General features: G+C 37.3%; 1 protein-coding gene across 1 annotated transcript; it reads right to left on the reverse strand.

The window, feature by feature from the left end:
* Nucleotides 1–3,316: 3,316 nt before the first annotated feature.
* Nucleotides 3,317–7,795, reverse strand: LOC131995857 (uncharacterized). Its single transcript, XM_059365082.1, has one exon. It carries the CDS (start codon nt 7,793–7,795, stop codon nt 3,317–3,319), a length of 4,479 nt encoding a protein of 1,492 aa, XP_059221065.1.
* Between the last annotated feature and the right edge of the window lie 7,653 nt (nt 7,796–15,448).

Consider the following 15,448-nt stretch of genomic DNA (forward strand, 5'->3'; position numbering starts at 1 on the left):
CTTCCATCCATCTTTCCATCCTTCCTTCCATCCTTCCTTCCATCCTTCGATCCTTCCTTCCATCCTTCCTTCCATCCTTCCTTCCATCCTTCCTTCCATCCTTCCTTCCATCCTTCCTTTCATCCTTCCTTCCATCCTTCCTTCCATCCTTTCTTCCATCCTTCCTTCCATCCTTCCATCCTTCCATCCTTCCTTCCATCCATCCTTCATTCCATCCTTTGCTTCCATCCTTCTTTCCATCCTTCCATCCTTTCTTCAATCCTTCCAACCTTCCTTTCTTACTTCCATCCTTCCTTCCATCCTTTCTTCCATCCTTCCTTCCATCCTTCCTTCCATCCTTCCTTCCATCCTTCCTTCCATCCTTCCTTCCATCCTTCCTTCCATCCTTCCTTCCATCCTTCCATCCTTCCATCCTTCCTTCCATCCTTCCTTCCATCCTTCCTTCCATCCTTCCATCCTTCCTTCCATCCTTCCTTCCATCCTTCCTTCCATCCTTCCATCCTTCCATCCTTCCTTCCATCCTTCCTTCCATCCTTCCTTCCATCCTTCCTTCCATCCTTCCTTCCATCCTTCCTTCCATCCTTCCTTCCATCCTTCCTTCCATCCTTCCTTCCATCCTTCCTTCCATCCTTCCATCCTTCCTTCCATCCTTCCTTCCATCCTTTCTTCCATCCTTCCTTCCATCCTTCCTTCCATCCTTCCTTCCATCCTTCCTTCCATCCTTCCTTCCATCCTTCCTTCCATCCTTCCATCCTTCCATCCTTCCTTCCATCCTTCCAACAACTGTGCCAAGTATGGTTCAAATCGGTCCATAACCTTATATAGCTGTCATATAAACCGATCTTATGTCTTGACTTCTTGAGCCTCTAGAGGGCGCAATTCTTATCCGATTTGGCTGAAATTTTGTACAACGGCTTCTCACATGACCTTAAAAAACGTGTTAAATATTGTCCGAATCGGTCTATAACCCGATACAGCTCCCATATAAACCGATCTCTCTATTTTACTTCTTGAGCCCCTTAAGGGCGCAATTCTTACTCAAATTGGCGGAAATTGTACACACTGACTTCTACTATGGTCTCCAACATTCAGATCAATTATGGTCCGAATAGGACCATAACCTGATATAGCTCCAATATTATAGCAATTCTTTTCTTTTATCCTTTGTTTGCCTATAAAGAGATTTTGGGGAAGAACTCGAAGTTCTGGGAAAAGAACTTTCCATCCAAAGAACTCGCGATTTATGGGGGAGGGTATATAAGATTCGGCCCGGCCGAACTTCGCACGCTTTTACTTGTTTTTTTTTTTTTACATTCCACCTATGCATGCGTTACATGATTTCCTCTTGATTGGCAAAAATGTGTAGGGTATGCAAAGAGTTCGTCTACCACAGTTCGTTTTGGTTGATTTTCACTTAGCATGGTCCTTCTTTTCCTGTGGTTGGTCCTCTTAAAGCAGAACTCTTAAATCACTTAAGAGTATTTACCATGACTTAAGTGTGCAGACACAAAACGAAGCATAAAAGAAAAAAAAAATAAATTTGGTTATTTATGCAAGTTTACATGGGAAGACAAATGTTTCATTGGCATTGTTTGGATGTCGTCGGAGCTTCATTTGACTACATATTGACTTAATGTGGCAACACATCAAAGTAATCATCATTGTTTAATCCTTGCTTTAGTTACCCGAACTTGGGCAAAGTTGGTCCATGTCTTGAAGGTTATTGGAGGTTCATGTTTTTCATATTTCGTTTTTTTTTCTGTTGTGTTTGGAGGATTGAGTAAAATTATGATTAACTTCTTGTGGTTGTAAACCTAAGGGAGTTATCATGCCAAAGGTTATGTAGGTAGGCATGACTCATCATAAAGATGAGGGAAAAAGCAATGTTGAGGAGAGAAGAGTTTTGTAGGGTACTGCAAAAGCTAATTATTTTTTAGGTTTAAGGTCAGCTTTAAGCCATTTTTGGATAATTTGTAGAAAGTGGTATTCTCATGGTGTAAAGTGCAGGGTCTGTGTTCCCTCATTTACTAGGTTCAAACACTACAGAGAATATTTACAAACAAAATTAATATAATATTGACTATGCTAGGTTAGGTTAGGTTATAGTGACAGTCTATTACAGACTCACAATATGTAGTCTATTGTGATTCCACAGTAGCGCCAGGCCAAAGCCTCTCGTAGGAATCCAACCACGACCCCGAATTGATAACTCGAGTTGGCTACCGAGGCTCTCTTATTTAGATTAAATTCTTTTAAACTATTTCGAGGAAAGTTTTCTCAAAAATTTGTTTTAAGGCTTAGCTCACTTAGATCTGAATGAAAGAGTAATACTCTGGCTTAATTTTTTCTTTACATGCCTACATCTATGTCCCTTACACAATAACTGTTTGTGGTTGGTCCTGATTAAGGAAATTTCGCGATTATTACAATATTTTTATACCCTCAACCATAGGATGGGGGTAAACTAATTTCGTCATTCTGTTTGTAACTCCTTGAAAGATTCCTCTGAGACCCCATTAAGTATATATATTTTTGATCGTCATGTCATTTTAAGTCGATCTAGCCATGTCCTTCCGTCCGTCCGGCTGTCTGTCGAAAGCACGCTAACTTTCGAAGGAATAAAGCTTGCCGCTTGAAACTTTGCACGATTGCTTCTTATTAGTGTAGGATGGTTGGGATTGTAAATAGGCCAAATCGGTCCATGCTTTCAATATAGCTCCCCTATAAACCGATCTGGGATCTTGACTTCTTGAGCCTGCAAAGGGCGCAATTCTTATCCGATTTGGCTGACATTTTGCAAGAAGTGTTTTGTTATGACTTCCAACTACTGTGTCAAATATGGTTTTAATTGGTCCATAACCTGATATAGCTGCCATATAAGCCGATCTGGGTTCTTGACTTCTTGAGCATATAGAGGTCGCAATTATTGTCCGATTTATCTAAAATTTTGTATCACGACTTCTATCATGAACTTCAACTTACGAGTCAATTATGGTCTGAATCGGTCTATAACCTGATACAGATCCCATGTAAACCGATCTCCCTATATTACTTCTGGATTTATTTTCGAATTGGCTGAAATTTTACACATCGACTTCTACTATGGTCTTCAACATTTTCAACCGATAGTCCGGACCATAACTAAACTGAATATATTTGCCTAAAAAGAGATATCGGGAAAAGAACTCGACAAATGCGTCCATGGTGGAGGACATATAAAATTCAGCCCGGCCGAATTTAGCACGCTTTTACTTGTTTTATTTTTAAACTAGCGACCCGCCCCGGCTTCGCACGGGTGCAATGCAAAATATACCTACTACAGAATGTCCTTATACACAACGTTCACAGCTTTTTTGTCATTAGCCAATACAAACATGTTTTGCTTAGACGTTACTCTTGACAGCGCGACATATAATTGGCCATGTGAAAAACACTCAACACTCAAGTCTAATCCTGCAACGTTAAAAGTTTGACCCTGCGATTTATTAATGGTCATTGCAAAAGATATCTTTACCGGAAATTGTAGGCGTTTAAATTGGAACGGTAAATCTGATGGTATCAGAGGAATTCGGGGAATTAGTACATCTTCTCCGGTACCACATCCGGTGAGTATTGTGCACTCTATTATGAATTTTTTTAGTGATTTTACCAGCAAACGTGTGCCATTGCAGAGCTTAGGAGGATTCAGATTTCTTAATAAAATTACAGGACAACCTACTTTCAATTCCATTTTATGAGGAGGGAGTCCAGAAGGGTTCAAAGAATTAAGAAATTCTGTAGGAAAATGTACAGCTTCTTCCGAGTCGAGAACAGTATCGACCGAGTAGTATATTTGCGTCTGCGTATCAATTTTTGCAAGAATCAAGTTGTTTGCCTTATCTACTTGTTCGTTGGTTGGTGACAGGATGGCTCTTTCTTTGAACCAAGATAGAGTCTTACAACTTATGTTATGAATGTCAGGATAGACATTGTTGACCAAATCTTGGATGTTGTCTATCAAAACACAAAGGTTATCTAGGTTAATCCTTCCATCACTTTGAGTTAACTTTCCATTGCCAACTTTTAGCAGCATCTCTGAAAAAAGCCTGTTCTCACGTGAAGATAATGAAAGCCTCATGTTAGTTTTAAGCTCTAACTTATTAACGTATGGCCAAAGGTTGGATCTTTTTAGGGAAGCATTTATTTCGTCCGCACGTGTTCCTCTAGGGACAACCGGTAGGATTTGACGAAAGTCTCCAGAGAACAGAATTGTACATCCACCCATAGGTGCATTTTTACTGCGCAAATCGCGCATTGTCCTATCCAGTGCTTCCACAGATGTCTTGTTTGACATGGTGGCTTCATCCCAGACTATTAATGAGCAGTCACGGATCAATTTTCCTGTATTGCTCTGTTTAGAAATACTACAGATGCTTTTATTATCATCGGTAGCGATTTTCAGCGGGAGCTTGAATGTAGAGTGTGCAGTTCGGCCTCCTTCTAAAAGCGTAGCAGCAATGCCGGATGACGCGACAGCTAATGCAATTTTTCCGGTGGATCTGACTTTTGTTAAAAGCAAATTAATTAAAAATGTTTTACCTGTACCTCCTGGGGCATCAAGAAAAAATATTTTTCCTTCATTGTTATCAATTGATGATAGTAATGTAGTAAATACTTTTTTCTGATCGATGTTCAATCGTGGCTCATCTTGGGCTATATTTTGTAAAAGTTTCGATTGATCGTATGATGTTTCTCTTGTGTATTCGGCATTATTCGTTAAATCTGAGTTAATATTAGCTGGCATCGGCAGTCCAAAATCATTGATCGATTTACTCGTCAGTAGTTGCACTACTTTGTTCAATTCAAATAATGCTTCATCAAATATGTTTTGGTCATATTGTAAATCATCTGAAACTAATTCTCGCCGTTGCCGAATCAGAATATCACTGGCCATATTTTCTCTAAATTTATTCCATAGACTAACAGAATCAGTTACTTGACAAAACGCAACTATGATGGCAAATAAATATCTTAATGATGTAGCGGAACTGCAAATAGCTGCTTCTGATAATGTATTTTCCCAGTGAGAATCGTCTTCCAAGAGTCCCATAGCTTTACATGCCATTTGATAAGTATTGTAAATAACACCTTGTACAGTTCTCAGGTGTGCAAAGGATGTCGGGCCTTTTACAACATGGAGTAACATTCTCAAATGAAAGCATTCGCTGTTGTTGGGATGAATCGCGTAGACTCTACCAAGAGCATCAGTTTTTTTTATTCCGGGGAAACCATCGACCGCAGTTCCTTGTTTTCGTCGTTGGAATGTTTTAGAACTCTGGTTCCATGTATAGTAAGTTGGAACTCTGTCATATGTCAGTGTTTTCGCGAAATCATCTTGAGCGCATAACTTGAAGAATGCTGTTAATGTAGTGTCCCGCGGGTTATAGACAACTTCTTGTATATTGTTCTCAGTGAAATATACTCTTTGTCCATTTTCTAAATGAACTGCAAGGTGGACAATAGTGGGAGCTCGGTCGTGAACTTCGAATGATAACATCCTCCATACTGCTTCAGAACTGCATATGTAACGTCCAGACTGATATGTTTCCACTTCATTTGGTGATTGTATGCTGAAAGTAGCTTGATCGCTACCTTTATTAATGTATTTAGTAACATATTGGATCGACTTTATTGAACTGCACAACTCGACGTTGATGTGGGCATCAAAAATTTTTAAAAGGAGCGGATTATGTGGAACGATCCATCGGTTATCAATATCGTAGTTTCCGACTGTGGCACTTTGCCCACCCTGATCTGGCGATCGTCGTCGATATTTGGGATATCCGTCATCGCTAGTAGATGTTTGTATTTGAAACGGCTTCGGAAATTTTTTGCTGCATTTGGAATCTCGCATACATGCAGAATTACGATTTAAAGTCCCGCAGGGACCGTGTACCATGTGTTTTTTTACTATTTCAAACAGGACGGGATCATCTTCCTTAACCGGTAATTCAGCTGAAATTACGCTGTCGATTTGATTTGGTCTAATTTTGTTCACTAACCACACCAGCAGATGTACATGTGGCAAACCACGTTTCTGCCACTCTATAGTGTACATATGACAGCGCGGCGGACCGAATATATGAGACTTGTTAATGAGGTGTAGGAGTTTCTGTACTTTTAAATGGAAGACTCTATTAACTATATCATATCTGTCTTGTGGAGTTAAATTGGTATTAATATTTTCTTTGATTTCTGGCCAATTTGGGTTACATGTTGCAGTAATGAATAAATCAGGTTTACCGTAATGTCTGACATAAGTCATTGCGTCCTGTGATTTTTCATGTAAATATCGAGGTCCACCTGTGAATGATGAAGGTAGTATAACCAACTGTCCAATGTTGTTGCTGTGTTCATTCGCCTGTAAAGCATCCTGAAGGTGAACGTAATTTTCTGCTCTCAATTTAGTTTGATTGTTACGAATGTAAGCCAATCTCTCAGATTCAATTTTCGCATATTGATCGACAAAGTATTGGTTTGTCAACATTCCATATCTAAGCAAAGAGTTGAAATTGTTTTGTCTTGTCATTATACGGTAGCAATAGTAGTTCATACACGACACTGTCTTACGCAGAGGTGCACTACTGGTTGGGTCAACTTGAGGAACATTAATGGTATAACCATCTTCTCCGCGACATAGCATCAAAGGATATTGTAAGCTGTCATAAGATCTGTGTAACTCTGATATTTTTTGCAAATTATCATCACGACTGCGCAACACAATATCTCTTTTGTCGAATTGCTGTCCAGCTATTACCACTGCTACTTCACTCGTGGACGGCGCATTATATCGCCCTCTGTGTTCTCCAACAGGAACTTTATTTGCATGGATTACGACATTGTAGTCTGGAGTATCTACTGGAACACTCTCAATAGCAGTTTTAAAAGACTGAATGTAGCTGTTATGAGAATGTAACATATCTTGAAGAGATCTGATCAAATCTATATCTATTGGCTGTGCGACAATCGAACACCGCGTTGATGCTTGTGTATCTGGGTCTGCAATAAAATAAATTTGCAGAAATTTGTGATCATCTGGTCGAAGTGGTAGCAAGCTCCCAGCCAAGTGATACACTTGCCCTTGAATTTTAAATGTAGGCATAAAACCGCGCTCAACAACTTGCTTACTTTTGAAAGACGTCATTTGAAATGCGTTATTGTAACGGCGGATATTGCGTATGAATTGTTTGGATTTCGGATGATCACCCGTAAGCAGAGAGTGAAGTGGTTCAGGTGGAGGAAGAATTTCTTCTAATTTTACTTTTCCTTGTAAGCAACACAAACCTTTCGATTCGTCCTTGAACTTCAATGCCAAACAATATTCACACACTACTGACATAGTACCTATGGACACAATACGATCATCCTTGTAACAAATCAAAGGATCGTAATTCATGGCAGAATATTCTTTATTTACCCATCTGTGGCTGATCGGTTGTCCGTTTTGTTCAGCGTTACTATGTGTCTGTGCTGATTCTCTCGTTCTCTGTATTCGATTTCTATTCTGGCTGAGGCGAGCCTCATGATCTACAGAGGATTCTCTGGCTCTCTGAACTCTACGTCTAACCCGATCCTGGCTGCGGCGAGCCTCACGCTCCATTGAGGATTCTCTTTCTCTCGCAGTTCTATTTCTTTCTCGGAGCTGGCTGAGGCGAGCCTCGCGTTCCGTTGACGATTCTTCATCTCTTGCTGAACGTGCTCTTCTGGCATTCACTGTACTACGACCTATGTTCGCACGACGACGTCTTCCGGACATGACTTTATAATGTCTGTTCAAAATTTTATACTTAGGTACTCAGTACTTGATTAAACTCACAACTTAAAACTATACGTATGATTATGAACTAATTGCACTAATTATTGGTTAGTGCTGGAGTGAAAAATATTTACTTACTATTCGTTAATTTATCTTTTATAAGAGTATGTAATTTATGTCAAAGAATATATTTATAGTTAATTAATATATTACAAAAACAAAAGATTATCAACAACAAAATATACCTATTCTATTCAGTTCTTCTATTGAAAATGCTCGCCCTAATACTAAATAGCCTTAACTCTAAATTCAAATCAAAGTCTTAATGGAAGAAATACCAAGAAATATGGTTTTAAGCTAATCATATCTAACCTAATGTACTTACAATACTACTAATATAATAAATTTGTAATATCTTCGGTAATATTCACTTAAATTACATGCTGTAAAAAGCATATTGATCTATAATAAATGCACAATTTATTTAAGGTACTTAATTGGATAAGGATTAATGCTGTATTGTTTAAAATCACTTCGTAAATAACCATTTTTTAGTAAAGAATAAAAATGGTTATGCTGGGTTATCCCTAAGAGATAGACATATACCATCGCGGACTTTTTTGTTGAACTTTTTAAGGTGAACGATACTGTAGTACATTATTTTGGTCTATCTCGTAGGGTTCAGCCAGCGTTTGCAATATAAGCGCAAAAAAACGTTCTTATTTACGACATCACATTAGAAACCTTTAAATTTATCAGTGTTTCTCTACTATATTATGCATTTATTATACATACAAACCTTCCTTAAGAATCACTCTATCTATTAAAAAAAACCGCATCAAAATCCGTTGCGTAGTTATAAAGATCTATGCATACATACGGACATACAGCGAAAGCGACTTTGTTTTATACTATGTAAGGATTCTCCCACAGCATAAAAGTCATCAAGCATTGGGAGTCACGACGAAAAACGTCCATTGTCCAAAGGCAACGATAGCGACAACAGCAACAGCAATAACAACAACCGCAATCATGATCGATGTAGAAGAGTCAAGTAATACTCAAGGTCAGTCTGGTGGTATTGTCTGGTATTTTATGATCGCCAATATTTTTTTTCTTCTACAAAAAGAAATTAAATGAATTTGGACAACAAGAGCAAAGAATGGTAGAAAAAAAGGTGCCTTGGAAAAGAACTTCCAGGGAGCATGGCTTTCTGTCATATTGAGATTTTTAATCATTTCCTGTGACCCTGTCGCTGCATGTCTTTTGCTGCATTTGCTCCAATGTCCGTCTTTCCATTGGTTGACGCATCTGCATCTTAATCGTGAGGCACAGTGGAGGACTTACAAAAAGAGCCAAAATCTTAAAAAGAAGTAATATAAAAATTTTGAAATATAAACATTATATAATTTTTTTGTGGAAACAAGATTTAGGAAAATTCTTCAGTAATTTCAATTTTTTTTACAGAAAAAAAATTTCGAAAAAATTTCTGTAGACAATGTTGTAAAGAAAATTTTACTATAGATTTAGACAAAATTGTTTTGGAAAATTAAGACCAATTTATACTCAATTTATTTTTGAAAAATGTACACTAAATGTTTTAAAGAAAAATGTAGACAAAATTTCTGTAGAAAGTAGAAATGTATGGAACATCTAGAAAGAATTTGCTGTGGAAAAATTTTGACATAATTTGTAAAGAACATCTAGAAAGAATTTTCTATTTAAAATCTTCCATTGACAAATTGTGCCAAAAAATGTCAATTGAACATCTTGCCTCATTCATGAATTTATAACAAATTTTTTGTAGAAAAATGTGGACAATATTTCTATTCAAAAAATGCTCCATTGAAAAATTGGCAAAAATTTTCTATAGAAAAATTAAGACAAAATTTTGTATAGAAAAATTTAGACATAATTTTCTATACATAGATTTGGACAAAGTTTTTTATAGAAAAATTCAGATACAATTTTCTGAAAAAAATTTAGAAAAAATGGACAAAACCGTATGTAGAAAAAATTAGACAAAATTTTCCATAGAAAGATTTTGACAAAATTTTCTATAGAAAAATTTAGACTACATTTTTTTGTTCAAATTTGTGCCTGTTAGGGCGAAGATAATTAAATTTTACAATTTTTGTTTTTTATCTTTCGAGACGAGCTCAATGATCAAAGATTTTCTTTGCAAATTTTTATGCAGAAAAATTTAGAAAAAATTTTGTTTAAACATTTAGACAAAATTTTCTATAGAAAAATTAAAAAAAATTGTTATGGAAAAATCAAGCCAATTTTTTTTTTTGAAAAACGTAGACCAAGATTTTTTAAAGTTTAGACAAATTTTTTTTATTTTAAAAATTAAGACAAAATTTTATGCAAATTTTTTTTATAGGATATTAAAACTAAATTTTCTATTGAAAATTTAAAAAAAAAAAATCATTTGAAAAATTTTGCCAAAATTTGAAAAAAAAACGTTGCACTAATTATTGAGGGAAAACTTTAGTCTAAATGTTTCTATAAGTTATTTATACAAAATTTATATATAAAAAATTAGGAACAAATGCCAATAAAAAATTAGACAAAACTATTTATAAATAAATTTAGAAGAAATTATTTATAGCGTAATTTAGAAAATTTTTTATACAAAAATTTAGAAAAAATTTTGTATACAAATTTTTTCGTAGAAAAAATAAAAAAAATTTTATAAAAAATGTTCTTTAAAAAAATGTTGACAAAATTATTTATAGGAATATTAATACAGAATCTTATATATAACAAGTAAAAAGGCGTTAGGTTCGGCCGGGCCGAATTTTGGATACCCACCACCTTGGGTATATATATAAACCACCTTTCATCAAAATTCGGTGAAAATTTCATACCTTATACTCATATACCTCATACCGATCTGAACTATATAGGACACGGATGTCGAAAAGCCGAACATAAGTCACTGTGTCAAATTTCAGTGAAATCGGATTATAAATGCGCCTTTTATGGGGCCAAGACTTTAAATCGAGATATCGGTCTACAAGGCAGCTATATCCAAATCTGGACCGATTTGGGCCAAGTTGCATCAACATGTCGAAGAGCCTAACACTAAGCACTGTCCCAAAATTCGGCGAAATCGGACAATAAATGCCTCTTTTATGGGCCCTAAACCTTAAATCCAGAGATCGGTCTATATGGCAGCTATATTCAAACCTGGGCAAAATTGAAGAAGGACGTCGAAGAGCATAACCAAACTCACTGTCTCAAATTTCAGCGACATCGGACAATAAATGCGTCTTTTATGGCCCCAAAACCTAAAACCTAGATATCGGTCTATATGGCAGCTATATCCAAATTTGGACCGATCTGTGCGATATTGCAGAAGTATGTCAAGAGGCTTAACTTAACTCACTGTTCCAAATTTCGGGGACATCGGGCAATAAATGAGCATTTTATGGGCTCAAAACCATAAATCAAGAAATCGGTCTATATGGCAGCTATATCTAAATCTGAAGCGATCTGGACCAAATTGAAGAAATATGTCAAAGGGCCTAACACATCTCACTGTCCCAAATTTCAGCAAAATTGGATGATGAATGTGGCTATTATGGGCCTTACACCATAAATCGGAGGATCGATCTATATGGCAGCTATATCCAAATCTGGACCGATCTGAGCCAAATTAACGAAGGATGTCGATGGGCCTTACAAAATTCACTGCCCGAATTTCATCAAAATCGGATAATAAATGTGGCTTTTGTGGGCCTAAGTCCCCAAATCGGAGGATCTGTCTATATGGCAGCTATATCCAAATCTGAACCGATCTGAGCCATATTGACGGAGGATGTCGACGGGTCTAACACAACTCACTGTCCCAAATTTCAGCGAAATCGGACCATAAATGTGGCTTTTATGGGCCTTAGACCCTAAATCGGAGGTTCTGTCTATATGGCAGCTATATCCAAATCTGGACCGATCTGAGCCAAATTGACAAAGGATGTCGAAGGGCCTAACACAACTCACTGTACCAAATTTCAACAAAATCGGATAATAAATGTGGCTTTTATAGGCCTAAGACCCTAAATCGGCGGATCGGTCTATATGGGGGCTATATCAAGATATAGTCCGATATAGCCCATCTTCGAACTTAACCTGCTTATGGACAAAAAAAGAATCTGTGCAAAATTTCAGCTCAATATCTCTATTTTTAAAGACTGTAGCGTGATTTCAACAGACAGACGGACGGACATGGCTAGATCGTCTTAGATTTTTACGCTGATCAAGAATATATATACTTTATAGGGTCGGAAATGGATATTTCGATGTGTTGCAAACGGAATGACAAAATGAATATACCCCCATCCTTCGGTGGTGGGTATAAAAATCAATTTGTGTTTGTTTGTAGGTTTGTTTGTATGTTTGTGTGTTCAGAAACGGCTGAACCAATTTTCTTGAAATTTCCACAGATGGTGCATAATGACACCGTGGTGAAAATAGGGTACTACATTTTTTGATATCTGAAGGGGGGGCGGACCCTCCCCTTACCCTAATTTTCAGAAACGCCAGATCTCGGAGATGGGTGGTGCGATTTAAGCGAAATTTTGTGTGTTCTCATATAGTACCCTAAAAATAAAAAATTGGTATCCAAATTTCGGATAGGGTACCTAGGGGGGCTGCCCCACCCTAAAACCTACCAAACATATATTTAGGCCAATCACGACAATATGGGACTCAAATGAAAGTTATTTAGGATAAGAAAACGTATCTGATATCCAATTGTCGGACCAAGTGCTAGGGGGACCTCCCCAACCCTCAAAACACCCCTAAATCGGACATATTTATCGACACATATTTACCGGACATATTTGCTGACACATTGCTGATATACTTTCCGGGCTTAGTGTTTGGGGGACCACCCCAATCCCCAAAACACCTCTTAATCGGGCATATTTACCGACCATGTCAATGTGGAGCTTAAATGAAGGATATTGGGGGGTAGAGCAAGAATTGATAGCCATTTTCGGGACCGATTTTCTGGGGGTCTACCCCTTTCCCAATGATAAGGGGCCTCCTTTTTATAGCCGAGTCCGAACGGCGTGCCGCAGTGCGACACCTCTGTGGAGAGAAGTTTTACATGGCATAGTACCTCACAAATGTTGCCAGCATTAGGAGGCAACTGAAAATTTTTTTCTCATGGTCTCGCCTGGTTTCGAACCCAGGCGTTCAGCGTCATAGGCGGACATGCTAACCTCTGAGCTTGAACTTGAATCGGACAGCACTCATTGATATGTGAGAAGTTTGCCCCTGTTCTTTGGTGGAATGTTCATGGGCAAAATTTGCATTTGCATTACCCCTTTTCCAAAATACCCCACAAACAACAATGTTTTACTGACCATCGCAATATGGGGCTCAAATAAAGGTATTTGTGAGTAGAATACGAATTTGATATCTAAATATAGGACAATGTATTAAGGGCATTACCCCTTTCCCAAAACACCCCCAAAGGGAAAAAAATTTTTCGACCATGCCAATATGTGGCTCAAATGAAAGGTATTTGAGATTAAAAATCGAATTTGATAACCTATTTTGGGGCCATGTGTTTGGGGAACGCCTCATCCTATAAAATAGCAATATGGGGTTTAAATAAATGGTATTTGAGAGAAGAGCACGATGCTGATATTTTTTCAGGGCCAAGTATCTGGGGGACCACATCTCCCCCGAAAACACCACTAAATCAGAAATCATGAGAATATCGGGCTGAAATGAAGTATTTCAAGAATGGAGTACACCTTACATCCGAGCTTAAATTCGTAGACCAATGAAGATCATATGGGATTCAGATAAGAGCACTTATATTGTTAAACTCTTAGTCAAGTTTGCATGGTATTTCACTAAAAGATATATTCCAAATATTCCAAGGAAACTATTGTTCCATATAAGCCCGGGTCAGCTAGTTTTCTATAACAAATGCATGCAAAATTTAGACAAAATTTTCTATTTAAATTACATTTTTTATAAAGAACATTAAAAAAAATTTTAACAACAATTTTTCTACAAAACTTTCTGCAACATTAAAATTTTGACAAATTCTTAAAGACAAAACCTTCAATAGAACTAAGATTTCCTTAAAAAATTTCTATTAAACTTGCTTTATATTTTTTTTAATGTTAAATGTTACTAAATTTTGTATACAACCCAATGTCCTCCACTTTGTGTCCCTAGAGGAAACAAAAGAAAGCCCTTGGCTCTTTCGCTTCGTTATTGCCCTTTTTGCATATGCCATTTTTGTCGGCCGAACTGAAAGACCCTGAGTTTTAATTTATTTCTTCATTCATTGATGTAGCATGCATTGCTCCGTCAAAACCGTCGCGGTCATACCAGAGTAATGGCCTATGAAGTGGAGCTGAAGATTTCCGTTCTTTTAATGTTTATTTTTTCTGCGCAAAGTTTTGTATGGATAACCATACATTTGTGTTTTAATTAAATCAGTGCCATTTTTTAAGAAGGCATGAATAAAAACGGCTCAGCCCACATAAAATTAAAGCGAAAAAATCGTCGGTTTTTATATATATATATTTTTTTTGGTTTTTTTCAACATTCCAGCAAACCATAAGTTCGAATTGCAAGGAGGAATTATAATGGGATCAATGAATGTATTGGCAAAGTATGTGTACTTGTCGCTGCACTCTGCACAGGGCAGCCAGACATGATCAATAATTGAGTTCAAGCCTGAAGTGAAGTAGCAGCATCAGCTAAATGTGCTGTGGCTGGAGGTTGGATGACTAGCTGGTGTCATCATATACAGATGATATGGATTTTGATGGAGTTAAGATCGCCTTGGGGGCCAAACAACATATAAATGTTACAAACATGATTGCACTACGATGACCTTGTTGGCCAGGCGAATGACATTTGATATCGTTAAAGGCCTAGGAGATATTTGGGTGGCAATTGAGGTTCAATAAAATAGGCAATTAATTGATTTTTTAGAAACATGATATTCTTTTAAATAAGTTTTTGTAGGAAAATTGCCGATAAATAAGAATTATCGATAACCTTGTTTTTAACATTATCTAACATCATACACGTCGAAAAACAAAAGTGACATAAAACTGTTCTTTATCAATAGAAAATTTTCAGTTTTTATATACGGAAATAGAAGAAAAGTTATGGGTGTACGCAAGTGTTATCGATAACTTTATCATTTTACAAGCGGGTATTCTTAACATAAAATACATAGAGACGATTTTTATACCCGCCACCATAGGTGGGGAGGTATACTAATTTCGTCATTCTGTTTGTAACTACTCGAAATATTCGTCTGAGACCCCATTAAGAATATATATTCTTGATCGTCGCGACATTTGATGTCGATCTAGCCATGTCCGTCCGTCTGTCCGTCCGTCCGTCTGTCCGTCCGTCTGTCCGTCCGTCCGTCTGTCCGTCCGTCCGTCTGTCCGTCCGTCCGTCTGTCCGTCCGACCGTCCGTCGGTCTGTCCGTCGAAAGCACGCTAACTTCCGAAGGAGTAAAGCTAGGCGCTTGAAATTTTGCACAAATACTTCTTATTAGTGTAGGTCGGTTGGTATTGTAAATGGGCTATATCGGTCCATGTTTTGATATAGCTGCCATAAAAACCGATCTTGGGTCTTGACTTCTTGAGCCTCTAGAGT

This window comes from Stomoxys calcitrans, chromosome 1 (assembly GCF_963082655.1).
Source record: "Stomoxys calcitrans chromosome 1, idStoCalc2.1, whole genome shotgun sequence".
NCBI lineage: Eukaryota > Metazoa > Arthropoda > Insecta > Diptera > Muscidae > Stomoxys > Stomoxys calcitrans.